The sequence below is a fragment of the Capra hircus genome, chromosome 13, assembly GCF_001704415.2.
Source record: "Capra hircus breed San Clemente chromosome 13, ASM170441v1, whole genome shotgun sequence".
Taxonomy (NCBI): Eukaryota; Metazoa; Chordata; class Mammalia; order Artiodactyla; family Bovidae; genus Capra; species Capra hircus.
In genome coordinates, this window is record NC_030820.1 from 20,316,980 (window position 1) to 20,339,058 (window position 22,079).

General features: G+C 37.2%; 1 protein-coding gene across 1 annotated transcript in view; it reads left to right on the plus strand.

Moving 5' to 3' along the window:
- The window catches only part of MALRD1 (MAM and LDL receptor class A domain containing 1), a 597,692-nt gene that overhangs the window by 333,298 nt on the left and 242,315 nt on the right, over positions 1-22,079 (plus strand). The window contains exon 29 of the mRNA XM_005687912.3: positions 10,836-11,019. Coding sequence (XP_005687969.3) covers positions 10,836-11,019 — 184 coding nt within the window. The remainder of the gene's footprint in view (positions 1-10,835; positions 11,020-22,079) is intronic.

Here is a 22,079-nt window from a genome sequence, read left to right on the forward strand (position 1 = left end):
TTTCTCATCACCTGTCCAGAAGCCCTGACCATTGTCAACTGTTCTAGGGCAATGTCCGCATCTTGTGGACAGAATAAAGAACAGTTTGACCTAATATCACTTTCCATTACTGTCTTCATGTCTTCTTGGGGTAGGGAGAGAGTCTTTTGGGAGATTAATACTGGTGATTGGGAGGGGAATGGATGAATAGTCTCTGGAAGTTTTACCTGATTCTCACTGTAGGCTATACTTTTTGTTAATTTCATCAAAGGTATTCTTTCTTTATAAAACACAAGCATATGTTTGCCTACATCCTCTTTTTCCTTCTCTGTGAACTCCCAGCTTGCCAATAACTCCAAAAAACATTTCTTTACATGAATTTGCTCTAATTCTAGCTATTGCTTTTGGACTACTGAGGAAACCATGTATTAATACTTATAATGATCAGTTCTATTAGGAATTTGAATTCTAGTTTCAGCTGGATTTTTCAATGAAGTCTCTTAAGCCTCCCATTCATTCCACAGTAATGTCTACTCCTAGATGCCTCAGGCTTTGCTCTCTGCATGTCACACCTTTTGATGATATATGTCCTGTATCAACCCACTTGCATATCGCATCCTTTTCTTTCCTCTAAAGCTCCAGAATTTCTTTCCTCTAAAGTTCCTCTAAAGCTCCAGGATTAGTTGCCATGAATCCACCCTGCCCACTGTCTACAGCTCTTTCTACTAAAGAACAGATCTTTCTAAAGGAGATCTGATCAGGTTACTCCCTTATTTAAAAATTGTAGGTGGCTTTATATTGGCGATAGGATTGGGTTAAACCTTCACAATGAAATTAAAGATACTTTTCATTGTATGGTCTTGGTCTCTATATCTGAGTTGTACATCCTCAGTCTTTATTATACTTTTGATATTCTAATCACATCAGACTATTCAAGGTTCCCAAAATATTTCAATACTTTCATAGCCTACTGCCTACAATCATGTGATTTTCTTTATTTGGAATGTCCTCATATATTTTATGCCCTTGGTGATATTCTGTGAAGTTTCAAAGCCTGATACAAATACTACACTCTTTACGACATCTTCCTAATTTCACACAGATCCTTAATTTTACTGAAACTCCACTCAAGTACTGTATTATTTTTCTGTAATATAATGGAATTTGCTCACACTCAAGCTAAATAGTTGCATGGTGTTTTTGTTTCTATTTATTTGTGAGTCCTTTAAATAGTAGCAATATATAGCCTAGACATACTCCTTTCCCTATTTAGAACCAGTCTGTTATTCTGTGTCCAGTTCTAACTGTTGCTTCCTGACCTGCACATAGATTTCTCAGGAGGCAGGTAAGGTGGTCTGGTATTCCCATCTCTTTAAGAATTTTCCACAGTTTATTGTGATCCACACAATTTATTGTGATCCACACTTATTTAACTTATATGCAGAGTACATCATGAGAAACACTGGACTGAAGGAAGCACAAGCTGGAATCAAGATTGCCAGGAGAAATATCAATAACCTCAGATATGCAGAGGACACCACCCTTATGGCAGAAAGTGAAGAACTAAAGAGCCTCTTGATCAAAATGAAAGAGGAGAGTGAAAAAGTTGGCTTAAAGCTCAACATTCAGAAAATGAAGATCATGGCATCCGGTCCCATCACTTCATGGCAAATAGATGGGGAAACAGTGGAAACGGTGGCTGACTTTATTTTTCTGGGCTCCAGAATTACTTCAGATGGTGATTGCAGCCAGGAAATTAAAAGACACTCCTTGGAAGGAAAGTTATGAGCAGCCTAGACAGCATATTAAAAAGCAGAGACATTACTTGGCTAACAAAGATCTGTCTAGTCAAGGCTATGGTTTTTCCAGTGGTCATGAATGGATGTGAAAGTTGGACTGTGAAGAAAGCTGAGAGCTGAAGAATTGATGCTTTTTAACTGTGGTGTTGTAGAAGACTCTTGAGAGTCCCTTGGACTGCAAGGAGATCCAACTAGTCCATCCTAAAGGAGATTAGTCCTGGGTGTTCATTGGAAGGACTGATGTTGAAGCTGAAACTCCAATACTTTGGCCACTGGATGTGAAGAGCTGATTCATTTGAAAAGACCCTAATGCTGGGAAAGATTGAGGGCAGGAGGAGAACGGGACGACAGAGGATGAGATGGTTGGATGGCATCACCGACTCAATGGACATGGGTTTGGGTCGACTCCAGGAGCTGGCAATGGACAGGGAGGCCTGGCATGCTGTGGTTAATGGGGTCACAAAGAGTCGAACATGGCTGAGCAACTGAACTGAACTAAATAATAACATCTTCTTAGTTTTCTTCTTGACACCATCTCAATTAATAGCATATACAAGAACATAATAATAATTTATTTAAATTAAAATTTAGCATTCATGTGAACCATATTTCCTTCATTACTTGCAGTAGGGAATATTGCAATGTAGTGAGCACATACCTGCTTTGAGATTATGTAAAACAAGCTGAATATTAGGTTGTGTTTCTTATCATTATAACATTTTATCAGCAATTAGAAGAATGTCTGACCTAGACTTAATATATGAGTTAAGTAAGTAGAAAACTGATAAAATTCATTTTATCATATTGGGGTTCTAATCTTTAATAAAGATTATTTTTCCTACTTAATTCCTATCCCAAGTGACTTAATGACTAGTCTTATTCTTTTGTTATTGACTCAATTCTCATCCTAGAGTTCTTTTTTCATGTTTATACTCAGATTTTAGGCTGATAATTATTTCTGAATATTTTAGTAATATATTTTGAGTGTAAAAGTGTGGATATATTTGACTTGTTTGTTGAATACAAACAGCAATACTGTTTTGGTGAATTCAATGATTTATTAAAGTCAGAAAATTTTCTCACTCTTTCTACACACATAATATATACTTCTTTAGGTAGTAATACTTTTATACCTATAATTTTGTGCCTGCTATTAGGATTGGTTTTCAGAGAATTTTAAATTGAGAATTTTACTCTTTTAATACTTTCCTGAAGGAAAGCAGACCATTATTCACATCTTATAAACATTGTATACCTGTGTCTCCTTTGGAAGAAAAATTTGTGCAGGAACCTTAGCTTGAAGTTTGTCATTCCTTTGTACACATATGCTGTTTCACACACATATATTTGTTTTATTTTCTCTCTCATTATTTCCCACCCCTGGAGGAAGACAGGGAGCTGAGTTATGTCCAATGATTTTGTCATAAAATGCTGTTCTTTTGTTCGCATCGAGTGGTTATCAACCCTGGTGAACGGCAGTGTGCCAAGGGACAGATACAATCATTCATGACTGACATTCTGCCTCAGACCTGCTGCCTCCTCTTATTATTCTTCCTGTCAGATGCTTCCTAAAGACTCCTCATTTTTATTTTTTTCCCCATTGTTCTTCCATGTTCACCCATATGAACGTTTTTCTCCTTCAGGAACCAAATGTAGTGTGAAAGACAGTAGAAACAAGCCATCAACCACTAAGGAGGCTATCACCTTGAATATCGTAGATTGGGAATTTTAATTGGGTTAGTCAGCCCTTTGTTTTAAGTGAGTAAGGACCTTGCAAGAATCATTCTGAATGTAACTTTGTAAGAACAATCAGCTCTATAGTCTAGTCCTTGTTATAAATAATTCTTCCTCCATTTTGTATCACTAAGAGTTAAAATAACTATAGTAAGTCTCAGGAAATTATCTCTATGAGTGTCATGACTCACTGTTGAGAGAATTTATCTGTTAGTCAGTTTTTAAATGTTTATTATGACAAGCTCTGCAATTTTTTTATAATTTTTTCAATATAAATTTGTTTATTTTAATTGGAGGCTAATTACTTTACAATATTGTATTGGTTTTGCCATACATCGGCATGAATCTGCCATGGGTGTACATGAGTTCCCAATCCTGAACCCCACCCCCAACTCTCTCCCCATACCATCCCTCTGGGTCATCCCAGTGCACCAGCCCCAAACATCTAGTCTCATGCATCGAACCTGGACTGGCAATTCATTTCACATATGATCATATACATGTTTCAGTGCCATTCTCCCAAATCATCCCACCCTCACCCTCTCCCACAGAGTCCAAAAGACTGTTCTATACATCTGTGTCTCTTTTACTGTCTCGCATACAGGGTTATCATTACAATCTTTCTAAATTCCATATATATGTATTAGTATGCTGCATTGGTGTTTTTCTTTCTGGCTTACTTCACTCTGTATAATCGACTCCAGTTTCATCCACCTCATTAGAACTGATTCAAATGTATTCTTTTTAATGGCTGAGTAATACTCCATTGTGTGTATGTACCACAGCTCTCTTATCCATTCGTCTGCTGATGGATATCAAGGTTGCTTCCATGTCCTGGCTATTATAAACAATGCTGTGATGAACATTGGGGTACACGTGTCTCTTTCAATTCTGGTTTCCTCAGTGGATATTCCCAGCAGTGGGATTGCTGGGTCATATGGCAGTTCTATATCTAGTTTTTTTAAGGAATCTCCACACTGTTCTCCATAGTGGCTGTACTAGTTTGCATTCCAATCAACAGTGTAAGAGGATTCTCTTTTCTCCACACCCTCTCCAGCATTTATTGCTTGTAGACTTTTGGATAGCAGCCGTTCTGACTGGTATGAAATGGTACCTCAGTTTTTACCTTTTCAGAGAGTCTGAAATCCAGTAGAATTTTCATAAATAGGCACTGAACCTATTTTCAGCCAGTACTAACAATTTCATGCAACATCTTAATTCACCATTTTGAATTAAATATTTATTCACTGATTAAAAAGAAGCTTTTTTTTAGTGCCTGCACAATGCCACACTGTATCTTAGGCATGGGAAATCTAGAGGTTAATAAGATAGAGAAAGCTCTTGTCATCATGGACTTTAAATTGTGGGAAAGACAGACAGTGAAGAATTACTAAAATAATTAAAATATAAGATAATATTGGAAAATGAGAGGTGAGAGTGCTATAAACATTAAAGCAGGGTGATGCAATGTGAATGAGAATGAGACCCACCCTAAAGGTCCTATGAATGCTTCTCCAAGGTGACATTTGAAGAGAAAAAGACAGTTGCTTATTTTTGGGAAAAAAAAAATATATATGTGTGTATATACACATGTATAAATATATATGTATATATACACATGTATATAAATATATATGTATATATACACATGTATATAAATATATATGTATATATCAGAAATTCCCTGGTGGCTCAGAGGTTAAAGCCTCTGCCTCCAATGAGGGAGACCCAGGTTCTATCCCTGGATTGGGAAGGTCCCCTGGAGAAGGAAATGGCAACCCACTCCAGTATTCTTGCCTGGAGAATCCCATGGACTGAGGAGCCTGGTGGGCTGCAGTCCACAGGGTCACAAAGAGTCAGACATGACTGAGTGACTTTACTTACTTACTTACTTATGACTGAAAGAGAAACTAAACTTTCTCTCTTGTACAGTGTAAATGAGGTTGTGATTCTGGAATCCTGTTTCCAAGATCAAAATGGTAAAAAGGAAAAAAAAGTGATTGTAAAAAATTATATAACTTCAGCTTTATTCATCTCGATACTTTGCATTAAGCTGCCTACTTTGCCTGAGTCCCATGTTAGTTGCCTAAAATTTTAAAGAAAATTATCAAGAAATAAGTGTTTTGAATTTAAAGAAACATTATTCTACAAAACACGAGGACATATTGTTTAAAATGTTTTCAGTGAATATAGGTCTAAAACCACACATAGCTGTTCAGTGAATATATTAATCTAAACTTCAAAATCATTTTGTTAGGACAGAAATCCTCTTGTAAATATAAGAGCCACTGGTTACAGATTTTACTACCAGTATAACAGCCATTTGCAAGATATTTCTGTGGAAGAGGTTTTATGCACTTTAAAAAGAGTCTATGCTTTATTTCATCCTATTTTTGAAAATTCAAAATAGTATTAAACTATGTAAAATTTTAAACATTTGAAAATGTTTAGAATATTAAAGAATATAAATTTCTAGTATTTAATTTTTTAAGACAATATTTAGATGATTTAGAGAATTATATATATTGGGTTGGCCAAAAAGTTCAGTTGGGTTTTTTCATAAGAGCTTACACAGAAAAATCTGAACAAACTTTTTGGCCAGCCCAATATTTATCTGCTAGATACAGATATTATTCTAAATCGTAGCTACTCCTTCCCTTTTTAAAAAAGATATGTAAACATTTTTGTTATGGCTATGAAAGATTTTAATACTACATGGCATCATTAATCAATATTTTAGTCTTGTCTAGAGTTAAAAGACAAAACTTGACTGCACTGCCAGTAATTAGGGCCAGACATGTATTAAATGACTTTTTTGTTGTTGTTTTTGATTCAGAATTATTCCTGTGTCACATTGCATCTTTTTTATCCTTTATTTGCTCAATGTGCTTGTATCTTTTATGTGCTTAATTTTTGTAAACATTATGTTTATTTAAGCATATTTTAAGTTTAAAAAATTGCTGAAGTTTCAAAAAGTATTAATAGCAGAAATAATTCATTACATGCCAAACACAGAAAATTTAAATGGAATATTTGGAAGTTATACTCTATTATCTTAAAAATGAATAAAGCTCAAATAATTTTTGTAGTTCTTATTTTTTCTGACTTTTTCAAATTTGACTTGATAATTTTTAGTTACTTTTAGTTACATAAAAGATATATATTTTATATAAATATACATATTGTGTATACTAAATGTTTTACAGTTCTGTTTATGTTTCTAGAGTAATTTTATATTAATAATTTTTGAGGGGCTCACCTCTATTAAATGATTACCATTATAGGGTAGGCTCCCCCTCTCTTTGACCTTCTTATTCCTGGTGTCTAATGTCATATATGGCAACTGTATGAGCATCAAATATTTGCTGAATAAATTGAGGACTGTCTGAATAAGTCAATAAATAAATAAATTTCCATTGCACATTTGAATGGCTACTTTTGATAATTAAGGGGACATGATTGTTTTAGAAAAGGCAGAGGAACCAGAGATCAAATGGCCAACATCCACTGGATCATGGAAAGAGCAAGAGAGTTCCAGAAAAACATCTATTTCTGCTTTATTGACTATGCCAAAGCCTTTGACTATGTGGATCACAATCAACTGTGAAAATTCTGAGAGAGATGGGAATACCAGACCACCTGACCTGCCTCTTGAGAAATCTGTATGCAGGTCAGGAAGCAACAGTTAGAACTGGACATGGAACAACAGACTGGTTCCAAATAGGAAAAGGAGTACGTCAAGGCTGTATATTGTCACCCTGTTTATTTAACTTCTATGCAGAGTACATCATGAGAAATGCTGGGCTGGATGAAACAGAAGCTGGAATCAAGATTTCTGGGCGAAATATCAATAACCTCAAATATGCAGATGACACCACCCCTATGGCAGAAAGTGAAGAGGAACTAAAAACCTCTTGATGAAAGTGAAAGAGGAGAGCAAAAAAGTTGGCTTAAAGCTCAACATTCAGAAAACGAAGATCATGGCATCTGGTCCCATCACTTCATGGCAAATAGATGGGGAAACAGTGGAAACAGTGTCAGACTTTATTTTGGGGGGCTCCAAAATCACTGCAGATGGTGACTGCAGCCATGAAATTAAAAGACGCTTACTCCTTGGAAGGAAAGTTATGACCAACCTAGATATTATATTCAAGAGAAGAGACATTACTTTGCCGACTAAGGTCTGTCTAGTCAAGGCTATGGTTTTTCCTGTGGTCATGTATGGATGTGAGAGTTGGACTGTGAAGAAGGCTGAGTGCTGAAGAATTGATGCTTTTGAACTGTGGTGTTGAGAAGACTCTTGAGAGTCCCTTGGACTGCAAGGAGATCCAACCAGTCCATTCTGAAGGAGATCAGCCCTGGGATTTCTTTGGAAGGAATGATGCTAAAGCTGAAACTCCAGTACTTTGGCCACCTCATGCGAAAAGTTGACTCATTGGAAAAGACTCTGATGCTGGGAGGGATTGGGGCCAGGAGGGGAAGGAGACGACCGAGGATGAGATGGCTGGATGGCATCACAGACTCGATGGACGTGAGTCTAAGTGAACTCCGGGAGATGGTGATGGACAGGGAGGCCTGGTGTGCTGCAATTCATGGGGTCGCAAAGAGTCGGGCATGACTGAGCGACTGAACTGAACTGATTTGATATGTTATATCCAGAGTTGAATGAGAGCAAATGTATTAAAATGATATACTACAATAACTCATCATCAGGTCAATCCATTAACCCTCTTTTCTTTTCCTATCATATAAAATGAGAACAAATATATTAATTAATTTTCATTTGTTAGAAGGCCTGCTGTCAGAGTAAAGAAATGATGTGCATTTTATTGGTTAAAGTGATCACACAACCTTCTTTGGTGGCATTTGGTGGAATACACTTTTGGTAATTGGCATAGTATATAAGTGGTTCTATAAACTTTTGAAACCGACAGGACAAATTAGCAATATATTCCCAGGTGGCTCAGTGGGAAAGAATCTGTCTTCCAGTGCACGAGACAGAAGATGTGGTTCAATCTTTGGGTTGGAAAGATTGCCCTAGAGGAGGAAATGGCAATCCACTCCAGTGTTCTAACCTGGTTTCATGGACAGATGGGCCTGGCTGTCTACAGTCCATGGGGTCCAAAAGAGTCGGACATGACTGAGCACTGAGCTCAAATTAAGTTTGCAAAATAAAACAGACATGTCATTATCTCTGCATGTTATGCCGTTAAGTGTCAAACACTTTCTGCTTTAATCTTTAATTTAACTAATCATTCCTTTGATTCCAAATTGCTAAGACATTGGTGATAGTCAGAGACTAACCTTGAAAAAGCTTTTCTTCCTTAATCATTAGAAAGATATGAATTTCCATTAATTAGGTGTGAATTTCCCATCCCCTTCAATGCAGAAGCTACAGGAGTCTCTGGGTGTAAAATTTGTTATTTTGGGGAGGATGTTGAAATATCGACCTGTGTACTGTTAGTTGTTTTACAAAGTTAATTTTAGAGTAACTAATACAGAGTTCCACTTTCTCTCTGTAATTCCCCAGAAGAGCTGCTTGACTGACTGATCTGTGCCTCCCTCAACAGAATGAGGTGTCAGCTGCCTCATTTATTAACAGTAGTTTCCAAAAAGGATGAGACTATGAGTTTGTAACTCCTTTGGATCTCCTCTGCAAGCATTTCTTTTTTCGTTCAGTCCATATTTTTTAAAAAAATCTGTAAAATATGTATTTCAGTTATATGCTATAAATCAGTTGGAACATCTTATTTGATTTTCTAGATGTCATTCCATTACATATTCTCCTCTATTCCACCTTTTTGATTATAAGATTCAGTGACCAAATTTACTTGTGAATTTGTCATAAAAACACAATACTGGACCCTGAAATATTAATTTTGGGGACATAAACATAATTATATATATTTTCCCTTTTTATTTGCTATATATCCATTGTTATGATTTGTTAACCTTGAATTCCCAATAAGGACTATGCATGGAATAGCAAAGAGCAACACATACAGTTTAAGCCTTGTCCTTGTGATCAACTGACTTACATTCTGTTTTACTGTTAGCGTCATTTTTTTGCTGTTGTTAAGATTATGCAATATGTGACATTACGTCTTGTCATGTCAGGTCATGTTGTACTTGGATTATTCATCTATTAGAATATTGTACTGCTAGCAGACCAAACTTTGACATTCAGAATATTGCTAATTTGGGTTCTTGAACTTTTTAATCAATAGAAATTGATAAGAGGGAAGACAAGAAATTTGACCAAGATTTCATTGGGACTCGTGCTACAGCATCAGGGAGCAAAAACAAGTGCCAGTTTCCCTTGCTTGGGTCCCTTAAGTGGGCTGAGGAATGGCATGGGTGGTCTGCCCACTTCCTTGGTGGTACTGTTGTGCAGGAATCATGCACCGTCCCTGCTTTTGCTCCTGGCACCTCAGAAGTGGCAGTTGGGTTTTAGTGTTTTTGTAGCTTGTTCATAATTTACTCCACCTGTGCATAGGTACAGTTATTTTTAGTCCCTTGTAGTTTCTTTATATTCCCTTGGCCAAGGAAACATTTGTCTTGAGGGGAGATATTTAAATGTTTTCTTAGAAAATTAATTTTTCCTTTACAATTGGAAGAATTTGCTCTAAAATACTGTTAAGCCTAATGTAATAATCCTAGTAGAATTTTATAAAGAGCCAAAATCATATAATCATCTAATAGAATTTTTGAAATACCATCTTAGAAATAATCACTTTCCATTCACTTCACAATATCTTATATCTATCAGGGATCTGTGGTTTCTCCCAACTGTTCCTCCTTTCTTCTCTCCTTTCTCTTTCCTTAAATTATTTCAGGCCTGTAAAGAAAGGTATTGGGTTGGACAAAAAATTTCATTTGGGCTTTTCATAAGATGTTACGGAAAAACCCTAATGAACTGTTTCGCCAACCCAATACAGTATCAGTGATTAAAGAATGGGCATAGAAGTTTGGCAGGAAGGGTACCTAGAGCAGTAAAATCAGGGCTTCAGTAAACTGTTCAGACTCCACCAATTATCCATTGAGAACTCTGCATGCAAGCGAGAAGTGGGTTTAACTGAGTATTCACTTGCTAATAATGATGTCTCTGAAAATATTGAAACAAGTTTACAAGTCTTGCTCATATTTCTTTTGGGAATACTTTAGTAGATTAATGGGCCTCTGTTTCAATGGGGTAAAGTATACCATGACTGTTATCAGCTTTAATCAGTTTCCACTGGTCAAATGCTTGTGTTCTAAATAATTTGTGTTTTTTCCTTCTTTTGTGTTAAATTATTTGCCTAATGCAAACTTCTTTATCTTTAGACAGAGAAAGGACTATCAAAAGTATGGGAAGAAAATCAGCAGAACTCTGGTGATCGCTGGCAAAAGGCTGTCATCCTTCTAGGAAAGTTAAGGAATTTCGAAGTCATATTTCAAGGTCTCCGTACACGGGATCTGGGAGGAGGAGCTGCAATTGATGACATTGAATTTGAAAACTGCATGACTGGTAAGTTTCTGGAAGGCTCTGCTGTTTGGAAGCACACATAAAACCTAACCATTTATCTTTGCTTCATGTTTATAAAATGTTCCGCAGTTACATATTTTGTATGTACATAAAAATCAATTGAAAGAGATGATTTTATGATGGTTGAATTTACAGCTCCATGTTAAGAGATAATAGTTTCTCCATCCTTTGATTATATATATTTTTTCATCCTTTGATTTAAAAGATAATTCCTGTCTTCCTTCTGTGTTAACGTCTTTTTCTAACATGTAGAAGTGTTTTTCTTTGAATTTATTTTTCAACACAATTTAAACCATAAGCCTAATATTCTCATACATTTATGTAATTAATTTTAAATGAACCAGTAGAAAGGGTTAGAAAACAGGAAGTTAGTGGCTATATAAAAAATATATACAACTAGGCGTAATTCAAGCAGAACTTGAACTGAGAGCTATGCTTAAGGCATCTAAAAAGCTACGCATGTACACCCGTGGTGGATTCATGTCAATGTATGGCAAAACCAATACAGTATTGTAAAGTAAAATAAAGTAAAAATAAAAATTAAAAAATTAAAAAATAAAAATAATAAAAAGCTACTCTAGCCAGTGAACAATACTTTGAAAAATACATTATCATTTATCGTGTTTCTAAATCTGAAGTATAATTACACTTAGATTCTCTTTATGAAACTACCCAGAAAATGTAAAAAATAATTATAAATATATGTGTACAGTTTCACAACTTCAAAGTTTCTTTCTGAGAAGTTATTCCATCTTATTTATGAAATAGTACAGTGTGGTATGTCCTGCCCATGAAAGATACACCTTCTGTGATTTCCTATGCTGGTTCCCTTAGAGGAAGCCCCTGGGACTGAAGAGCTAAACCTGAGTGCTGCTTAATTCTGTTGCTGCTTTCATATTAAAATATCACTTCACTGAGACATTTTCAAAATATGACTTTGATTTTTAGTGCTGTTAGAGCATTTGCTTTCTTTATGAAAAGCCTTCTGCTTAGATGTCAGTCTTTTATTGAGTCCCCCACCCCTCTGCTGTGTTTCCAGCAAAGGCAGCTGATACTCAGCTATTATATGTATACACACACACACATTACATAAAAGCAGAATGTATGCACCCTAGATAATCTAGGGAGCAGAGAATCTGAAAACAGGGTTTGGGTGTGGAGGTGTTTGGAAGAGGATTCCTGGACCACAGAAAATGGGATCTGAAAATATAATCATGAAAAAGTATATTAGAAGTTAGAATGTGCTTCTTTAATGCTTTTCTAGTAACTTCCTAGTAATATGCTGCTGCTGCTGCTGCTGCTGCAAAGTCACTTCAGTCGTGTCCAACTCTGTGTGACCCCATAGACGGCAGCCCACCAGGCCCCCGTCCTTGAGATTCTCCAGGCAAGAACACTGGAGTGGGTTGCCATTTCCTTCTCCAACGCATGAAAGTGAAAAGTGAAAGTGAAGTCGCTCAGTCATGTCCAACTCTTAGCGACCCCATGGACTGCAGCCCACCAGGCTCCTCCGTCCATGGGATTTTCCAGGCAGGAGTACTGGAGTGGGGTGTCATTGCCTTCTCCCAGTATCATGCTAAATTTCCATTATAGTTTGTTACTCAATTTATAAGTGATTCTGGCAAGTTCAAAAGGAGAAACTCTTCAAAGCTTTATCTAAGATTTTTAGAATGAAGCTTTTATTAAATAGGAGAGATTCTTTTCCTCTCAAGGAAAGCAGAATGATTCTTGGATGGGTTGATTCAGTGCAGAAAAAAATTTGAGAGTTATTATTCCAGTTTTGCCAAGTTTCATGTTGAAGTTTTTTTTCTCTTAAAGTCCTGTGAAAATTTACATGATAATAATGCATTCAAGTCAACTGAACATTCATTCCCCTTACTGACTAATACTTTATTGTCTTATATTTAGTGATATAGTACTTTTAAGTCTTTCTATGTCATAAATAAAGAGGCAATTTTGGTTAATTGTAGTGAGTATAGTAAATTGCGTGTCAAATGTATTTTAGGAAGAAGTAACCGTTTTTCGATAGCCAGGCTGTTGCATATGTCTGGAACTAAAACAAAGCAATATTTTTTTTGGTCTTCTTAGTTTTAAATTGTATGCCAATAAATTAGCAGTGCTGTGAAAAATCAATAAGAAGAAGCAATTAGTGTATAAGTTGATCTAGGTTGTTTTCTCCTATTGCTAATTTAGAAGATAATGGTATCTGACAAAACATCAGAGAGACAGTATAGAATGGTGGTTAGAAACAAGGAGTGGAGTCAAACTACCTGGGTGTGGAAACTGGCTCTGCCACTGACTGACTTAGGTGACCTTATTTCACTTTTCCTCAGTTTCTTCATCAATAAAATGGGTACAATAGTAATAGCACTTCCGTCATAGATTTCTGTGAATACTATGTTACTATATATAAATTACTTAGAATACTCTTGACACTTAGTAAAAACTTTATGTATTGCATTGCATTGTTTCACCCACCATCATTATATTAACTAAGTCATATTTTTAAATGGTACTTTATTGCTCTATTAAGAAACCAGCTTCAGATCCTATGCAAATAGATTACCATAAAATCTATCATGGAACTGATTCTCATTCGAGATGAATAATTTAAAAAATGACTTAGTATTCATTTATCTTATCATTTCCTGCCAGTTACAATAGAACATATACTGTATGATGCCATTTATATAAAATGCCCAGAATAGGAAGTATATAGAGACAGAAAACAGATTACCGGCTCAAGAATATGGGGTGGGGAAGTGACTGCTGATAAATATAGGGTTTCTTTATGAGATGAGGAAACTATTTTAAGTTTTTATAGTGATTGTTACACAATTCCATAAATATACTAAAACCATAAAGTTGTAAACTTTATATGGGTGGACTTAATGATATCTAATGGAGAAGGCAATGGCACCCCACTCCAGTACTCTTGCCTGGAAAATCCCATGGACAGAGGAGCCTGATGGGCTGCAGTCCATGGGGTCGCTAAGAGTTAGACACGACTGAGCGACTTCCCTTTCACTTTTCACTTTTCACTTTCACTTTCACTTTTCATGCGTTGGAGAAGGAAATGGCAACCCACTTCAGTGTTCTTGTCTGGAGAATCCCAGGGACAGGGGAGCCTGGTGGGCTGCTGTCTGTGGGTTCACACAGAGTTGGACACGACTGAAGTGACTTAGCAGCTTAGCAATGGTATCTAAATTATAAATTATTTATCAAAAGCTATTAAAAATAAAGAATTCAGAAAAAATTCTGGGAAAAATGGTGGTGGTGGTGAATAGCTTTTGAACTTTCCCAAATTCTCACATGAAACAGAACTGGGGACTATAGCCAATATTTTATAATAAGTATAAGTGGAGTATAATATCCTTTAAAAATTATGAGGCACTATATTATACACCTGTAATTTATATAACACTGTTACATCAACTATACTTTAATTTTTAAAATTAAAAAAGAAATAGTCAAAGCCTAGTTGGCAGTCTATAAGCTATAGAAAACATATGCAGCAAAGTAAGTGAAAATGCATTCCTAAGAAACCCAATATATAAGCTACTGAGGATAAACTGCCAACAGCCACAAGATCTGAATGGTATTTGTGTGTATGAGACAGAAGCCAGGAGAATCACAAAATTGTCCACAGATACTCACTTGAAGATGCAGTCACGTGGTTTTAAAATGGCAGCCAAAACTGGGAGAGATTTCACCTACTTTTAGGATCATTGGGACCAAGGGATCTGTGGTTAAGTCTGTGGAGCTGGAGCAGTCTAAACCCCAGGAACACTCAAAATGGATCCACCAGGATTCCCTTTCAGGACAGCAGCCCACATTCAAAAACAAAACAAAAAATGAACAAACAAAAACACCACTGGGAGTGAAGTCAAAATTGAACAGGGAAAGATGAGAACAGAAAAGACTAACATCAAAGAGTTTGAGGGACCTAGATCCAGAAAATTTTGAAAAGCACATCATTATGTTTCATGTATATAGAGTATATAGACTTATAAATCTTCCTGGAGTCGTAACAGAGTGTCTCTGAGATTTTTCTAGGACTTTTTGACAACTCTAGAATCTATGCATACTTTTTAAATTTCAAAATTAATAAGAACAAAGTTTTAAATTGATCAAGAGTGAAAGGGGAGAAATTAGAGGCTATAAATGAGATATATTTGATGGTTATCTACTTTACCTGAAGATAAGAAAACTATTTCAGCTTCATGTCTACTTTTTACCTTCCATTCAAAAACACACACCTTGGTTTACTAAGTAATATTTAGTACATGGACAACATAGAGCTAGATATATACCCATTATTTCTTTGCATTTAGAGCACATCATGGTGCTACCTTCAATTAACTGTCAAAATTATTATTATTTTTTAAACAGAAAAATAAAAAAATAGGTCTGTCTATGCTGTGTGCAGGGACACATTAGGAAGCATACCTCTTTTTGGACAAGTTAAAATAGAACCTAGTAGCTTATTCATTTTTGAAAAAAATGACTGTTAATGAATTTGATTTTTTTCTCTTTTTATTTTTTTAAAATATAAATTTATTTATTTTAATTGGAGGTTAATTACTTTACAATATTGTATTGGTTTTGCCGTACATCAACATGAATCCACCACAGGTATACACGTGTTCTCCATCCTGAAACCCCCTCCCTCCTCCCTCCCCATACCATGCCTCTGGGTTGTCCCAGTGCACCAGCCTCAAGCATCCAGTATCATGCATCAAACCTGGACTGGCAATTCATTTCATATATGATATTATACATGTTTCAATGCCATTATTCCAAATCATCCCACCCTCTCCCTCTCCCACAGAGTCCAAAAAGATTGTTCTATACATCTGTGTCTCTTTTGCTGTCTCGCATACATGGTTATTGTTACCATCTTTCTAAATTCCATATATATGTGTTAGTATACTGTATTGGTTTTTTTTTTTTTTTTCCTCTGGCTTACTTCACTCTGTATAATTGGCTCCAGTTTCATCCACCTCATTAGAACTGATTCAAATGTATTCTTTTTAATGGCTGAGTAATACTCCATTGTGTATATGTACCACAGCTTTCTTATCCATTCATCTGCTGATGGACATCTAGGTTGCTTCCATGTCCTGGCTATTATAAACAGTGCTGCGATGAACATTGGGTTACACGTGTCTCTTTCAGTTCTGGTTTCCTCAGTGTGTATGCCCAGCAGTGGGATTGCTGGGTCCTAAGGCAGTTCTATTTCCAGTTTTTTAAGGAATCTCCACACTGTTTTCCATAGTGGCTATACTAGTTTGCATTCCCAAGAAGAGTGCAAGATGGTTCCCTTTTCTCCACACCCTCTCCAGCATTTATTGCTTGTAGACTTTTGGATCACAGCCATTCTGACTGATGTGAAATGGTACCTCATTGTGGTTTTGATTTGCATTTCTCTGATAATGAGTGACGTTGAGCATCCTTTCATGTGTTTGTTAGCCATCCGTATGTCTTCTTTGGAGAAATGTCTATTTAGTTCTTTGGCCCATTTTTTGATTGGGTCGTTTATTTTTCTGGAATTGAGCTGCAGGAGTTGCTTGTATATTTTTGAGATTAGTTGTTTGTCAGTTGCTTTATTTGCTATTATTTTCTCCCATCCTGAAGGCTGTCTTTTCACCTTGCTTATAGTTTCCTTTGTTGTGCAGAAGCTTTTAAGTTTAATTAGATCCCATCTGTTTATTTTTGCTTTTATTTCCAATATTCTGGGAGGTGAGTCATAGAGGATCCTGCTGTGATTTATGTCGGAGAGTGTTTTGCCTATGTTCTCCTCTAGGAGTTTTATAGTCTGGTTTTATTTTTAGATCTTTAATCCATTTTGAGTTTATTTTTGTGTATGGTGCTAGAAAGTGTTCTAGTTTCATTCTTTTACAAGCGGTTGACCAGTTTTCCCAGCACCACTTGTTAAAGAGATTGTCTTTAATCGATTGTATATTCTTGCCTCCTTTGTCAATGATAAGGTGTCCATAGTTGCATGGATTTATCTCTGGGCTTTCTATTTTGTTCCATTGATCTATATTTCTGTCTTTGTGCCAGTATGATAGTGTCTTGATGACTGTGGTTTACCTTCCTCTGCAATTTTCTGGAAGAGTTTGAATAGGATAGGTATTATCTCTTCTCTAAATTTTTGGTAGAATTCCGCTGTGAAGCCGTCTGGACCTGGTCTTTTGTTTGCTGGAAGATGTCTGATTACAATTTCAGTTTCCGTGCTTATGATGGGTCTGTTAAGATTTTCTATTTCTTCCTGGTTCAGTTTTGGAAAGTGGTACTTTTCCAACAATTTGTCCATTTCTTCCACGTTGTCCATTTTATTGGCATATAATTGCCTATAATAGTCTCTTATGATCTTTTGTATTTCTGTGTTGTCTGTTATAATCTCTTCATTTTCATTTCTAATTTTATTGATTTGATTTTTCTCCCTTTGTTTCTTGATGAGTCTGGCTAATGGTTTGTCAATTTTATTTATCCTTTCAAAGAACCAGCTTTTGGCTTTGTTGATTTTTGCTGTGGTCTCTTTTGTTTCTTTTGCATTTATTTCTGCCCTAATTTTTAAGATTTCTTTCCTTCTACTACCCCTGGGGTTCTTCATTTCTTCCTTTTCTCGTTGCTTTAGATGTAGAGTTAGGTTATTTATTTGACTTTTTCTTGTTTCTTGAGGTATGCCTATATTGCTATGAACTTTCCCCTTAGCACTGCTTTTATAGTGTCCCACAGGTTTTGGGGTGTTGTGTTTTCATTTTCATTCATTTCTATGCTTATTTTGATTTCTTTTTTGATTTCTTCTGTGATTTGTTGGTTATTCAGCAGTGTGTTGTTCAGCCTCCATATGTTGGAATTTTTAATAGTTTTTCTTCTGTAATTGAGATCTAATCTTACTGCATTGTGGTCAGAAAAGATGCTTGGAATGATTTCAATTTTTTTGAATTTACTAAGGCTAGATTTATGGCCCAGGACGTGATCTACCCTGGAGAAGGTTCCATGTGCGCTTGAGAAAAAGGTGAAATTCATTGTTTTGGAGTGAAATGTCCTATAGATATCAATTAGGTCTAACTGGTCTATTGTATCATTTAAAGTTTTTGTTTCCTTGTTAATTTTCTGTTTAGTTGATCTGTCCATAGGTGTGAGTGGGTATTAAAGTCTCCCGCTATTATTGTGTTATTGTTAATTTTCCCTTTCACACTTGTTAGTATTTGTCTTACATATTGTGGTGCTCCTATGTTGGGTGCATATATATTTATAATTGTTATATCTTCTTAGATTGATCTTCTTGGATCATTATGTAGTGTCCTTCTTTGTCTCTTTTCACAGCCTTTATTTTAAAGTCTATTATATCTGAGTATTGCTACTCCTGCTTTCTTTTGGTCTCTATTTGCATGGAATATCTTTTTCCAGCCCTTCACTTTCAGTCTGTGTGTGTCCCTTGTTTTGAGGTGGGTCTCTTGTAGACAACACATATAGGGGTCTTGTTTTTGTATCCATTCAGCTAGTCTTTGTCTTTTGGTTGGGGCATTCATTTACATTTAAGGTAATTATTGATAAGTATGATCCCATTGCCATTTACTTTATTGTTTTGGGCTCGAGTTTATATACCCTTGTTGTGTTTCCTCTCTAGAGAAGATCCTTTAGCATTTGTTGGAGAGCTGGTTTGGTGGTGCTGAATTCTCCCAGCTTTTGCTTGTCTGTAAAGCTTTTGATTTCTCCTTCATATTTGAATGAGATCCTTGCTGGGTACAGTAATCTGGGCTGTAGGTTATTTTCTTTCATCACTTTAAGTATGTCCTGCCATTCCCTCCTGGCCTGAAGAGTTTCTATTGAAAGATCAGCTGTTATCCTTATGGGAATCCCCTTGTATGTAATTTGTCGTTTTTCCCTTGCTGCTTTTAATATCTGTTCTTTGTGTTTGATCTTTGTTAATTTGATTAATATATGTCTTGGGGTGTTTCGCCTTGGGTTTATCTTGTTTGGGACTCTCTGTGTTTCTTGGACTTGGGTGATTATTTCCTTCCCCATTTTAGGGAAGTTTTCAACTATTATCTCCTAAAGTATTTTCTCATGGTCTTTCTTTTTGTCTTCTTCTGGGACTCCTGTGATTCGAATGTTGAGGTGTTTAACACTGTCCTGGAGGTCTCTGAGATTGTCCTCATTTCTTTTAATTTGTTTTTCTCTTTTCCTCTCTGATTCATTTATTTCTACCATTCTATCTTCTAATTCACTAATCCTATCTTCTGCCTCTGTTATTCTACTATTTTTTGCCTCCATAGTGTTTTTGATCTCATTTATTGCATTATTCATTATATACTGACTCTATTTTATTTCTTCTAGGTCCTTGCTAAACCTTTTTTTGCATCTTCTCAATCCTTGTCTCCAGGCTATTTATCTGTGATTCCATTTTGATTTCAAGATTTTGGATCATATTCACTATCATTATTTGGAATTCTTTCTCAGGTAGATTCCCTATCTCTTCCTCTTTTGTTTGGTTTGGTGGGCATTTCTCCTGTTCCTTTACCTGCTGGGTATTCCTCTGTCTCTTCATCTTGGTTATATTGCTGCGTTTGGGGTGGCCTTTCTGTATTCTGGGAATTTGTGGAGTTCTCTTTATTATGGAGTTTCCTCACTGTGGATGGGGTTGTATCAGTGGCTTGTCAAGGTTTCTTGGTTAAGGAAGCTTGTGTCAGTGTTCTGGTGGGTGGAGCTGGATTTCTTCTCTCTGGAGTGCAATGAAGTGTCCAGTAATGAGTTATGAGATGTCAATGGTTTTGGAGTAACTTTGGGCAGCCTGTATATTGGAGCTCAGTGCTATGTTCCTGTGTTGCTGGAGAATTTGCATGGTATGTCTTGCTCTAGAACTTGTTGGCCCTTAGGTGGTACTTGGTTTCAGTGTAGGTATGGAGGTGTTTGATGAGCTCCTGTCAAATAATGTTCCCTGGAGTCAGGAGTTCTCTGGTGTTCTCAGGGTTTGGACTTAAGCCTCCTGGTTTAAGGCCTTCTGGTTTTCAGTCTTATTTTTACAGCAGTCTCAAGAATTCTTCTATACAGCACCATTGGTAAAACATCTAGGTTAAAGATGAAAAGTTTCTCCACAGTGAGGGACACCCAGAGAGGTTCACAGAGTTACATGGAGAAGAGAAGAGGGAGGAGGAAGTTAGAGATGACCCAAATGAGATGAGGTGGAATCAATAGAGGAGACAGCAAGCTAGCCAGTAATCACTTCCTTATGTGCATTCCACAACTGGACTGCTCAGAGATGTTCACAGAGTTATACAGAGAAGAGGGAGGAAGGAGACAGAGGTGGCCAGGAGGATAAAGGGGGGAATCAAAAGGAGAGAGACAGATCCAGCCAGTAATCAGCTCCCTAAGTGTTCTCCACTATCTGGAACACACAGAGATTCACAGAGTTGGATAGAGAAGAGAGGGGGTAGCGAGGAGACACAGGTGACCTGGTGGAGAAAAAGGAGAGTCCAAACAGAAAGAGAGCAGTCAAGCCAGTAATCTCGTTCCCAAGTAAAAATGGCTAGTGAAGATTGGGTTCTTAAAGGTAAAAAATTGATAACAAATACCAAAAAGCAAAGATTAAAAATCTAGAGTAGAGTGTGGAATTTCAAAAATACGATATTAAAGAAAAGTTAGAAATAAAGAAAGAGAAAAAAAAAGTCACAAAAATTATAAAATATATATATATATATATATATGAAGTTTGCTTTTAAAAAATAGGGTCCTTTTTTTGCAAAGTAATAGTAGGTTATAAAAGTGAAAATTAAAGGAGTAATAAAGGACTTAAAATTTTTTTAATTAAAAAAAAGAATAATCGTAAAAATAGTAAAAATATATCTAGGACTTTGGTGTTGTGGGTATTGTGGGATCAGTTCATTTTCGGATAGCTCCTTGGTCCAGCTTATATTTCTCAAGATCTATAGGCCCCTTCCTATGTAGTCGGTACTAATAACAGGGTTTTAATCTATTGCACCTGTCACTTCCAAGGCGCTTCCCTCTGTTTGAGCTTCTTCTGTTTGCTGGTCTCTTCAGTGTCTGATTTCCACCCTGACACAAAGGGGGTGGTGGTGGACACTTTTTTAAGGCTCACTTGTTCAGTCGCGCTGTGGGGAAGGAGGGACGCTGCAAACAAATAACTCTGGCGTGTGCTCGCAGTGCCTCAGCCATACTGTGCCTGCCCCCGCTCACGGCGCATGCACCCTCCCTGCCCACACTGCTCGGGCTCTAGGTTGCTCTGCTGGGAACCGTCCAAGGCTGGCGCTGGGCTGCGTGGACCTCCCAGGTCTAAGCCACTCAGGTTCAGGCACTCGAGTAGTCCTCAGAGGCACAGATTTGGTTGGGCCTGCATTTTATGCCCTTCCCAGGTCCGAGCAGCTCGGGTGATGAGGTGTTTGCCCAGGGCAGTCGCTGCGAGTTACCGCCTCCCCTGTCGCTGCCACTCGGTTTTCTGGGTGTACAACCAGCGCACCTTCTCAGGTGGATGTTGACTGTCCAGAACCCCAAGAAGTCTTAGTTAGCAAAGAAGCCTGCTTGCAGTTTGGTAGATAATGTCTCTCTGGGGCTGCGATTGCCCCCTTCCGGCTCTGGCTGCCTGTCACCGGAGGGGGATGGTCTGCAGCCGGCTAGTTCTGTTCAGTCCTTTGTTCTGTGTGCGGGCCTGGTGGTGTCTTTGGGGTCTTCGCGGGGTAGCTATCCCACAGTCTGGTTTGCTAGCCCAAGTTAGTTCGCTCAGATTGCCCTCTGGGCATTCAGGCCAGATCCTTACTCTAAGCAATGCAGCCTGCACCTCCCTGCCCAGCCCCTGCTTGCTAGTGGCGGGTGCAAGCGTCTGTGCTGCTTCTCCGCTGGGGGAGTTACCGTTGGGCTCATAATCTGTGGGTTTAAATTTTTTGTTTATTTTTCCTCCCAGTTATGTTGCCCTCTCTTCTTCCAAGGCTCGCCACAGACAGCAGTGAGAGTTTTTCCTGGTGTTTGGAAACTTCTCTCTTTTTAAGACTCCTTTCCCGGGACGGAGCTCCATCCCT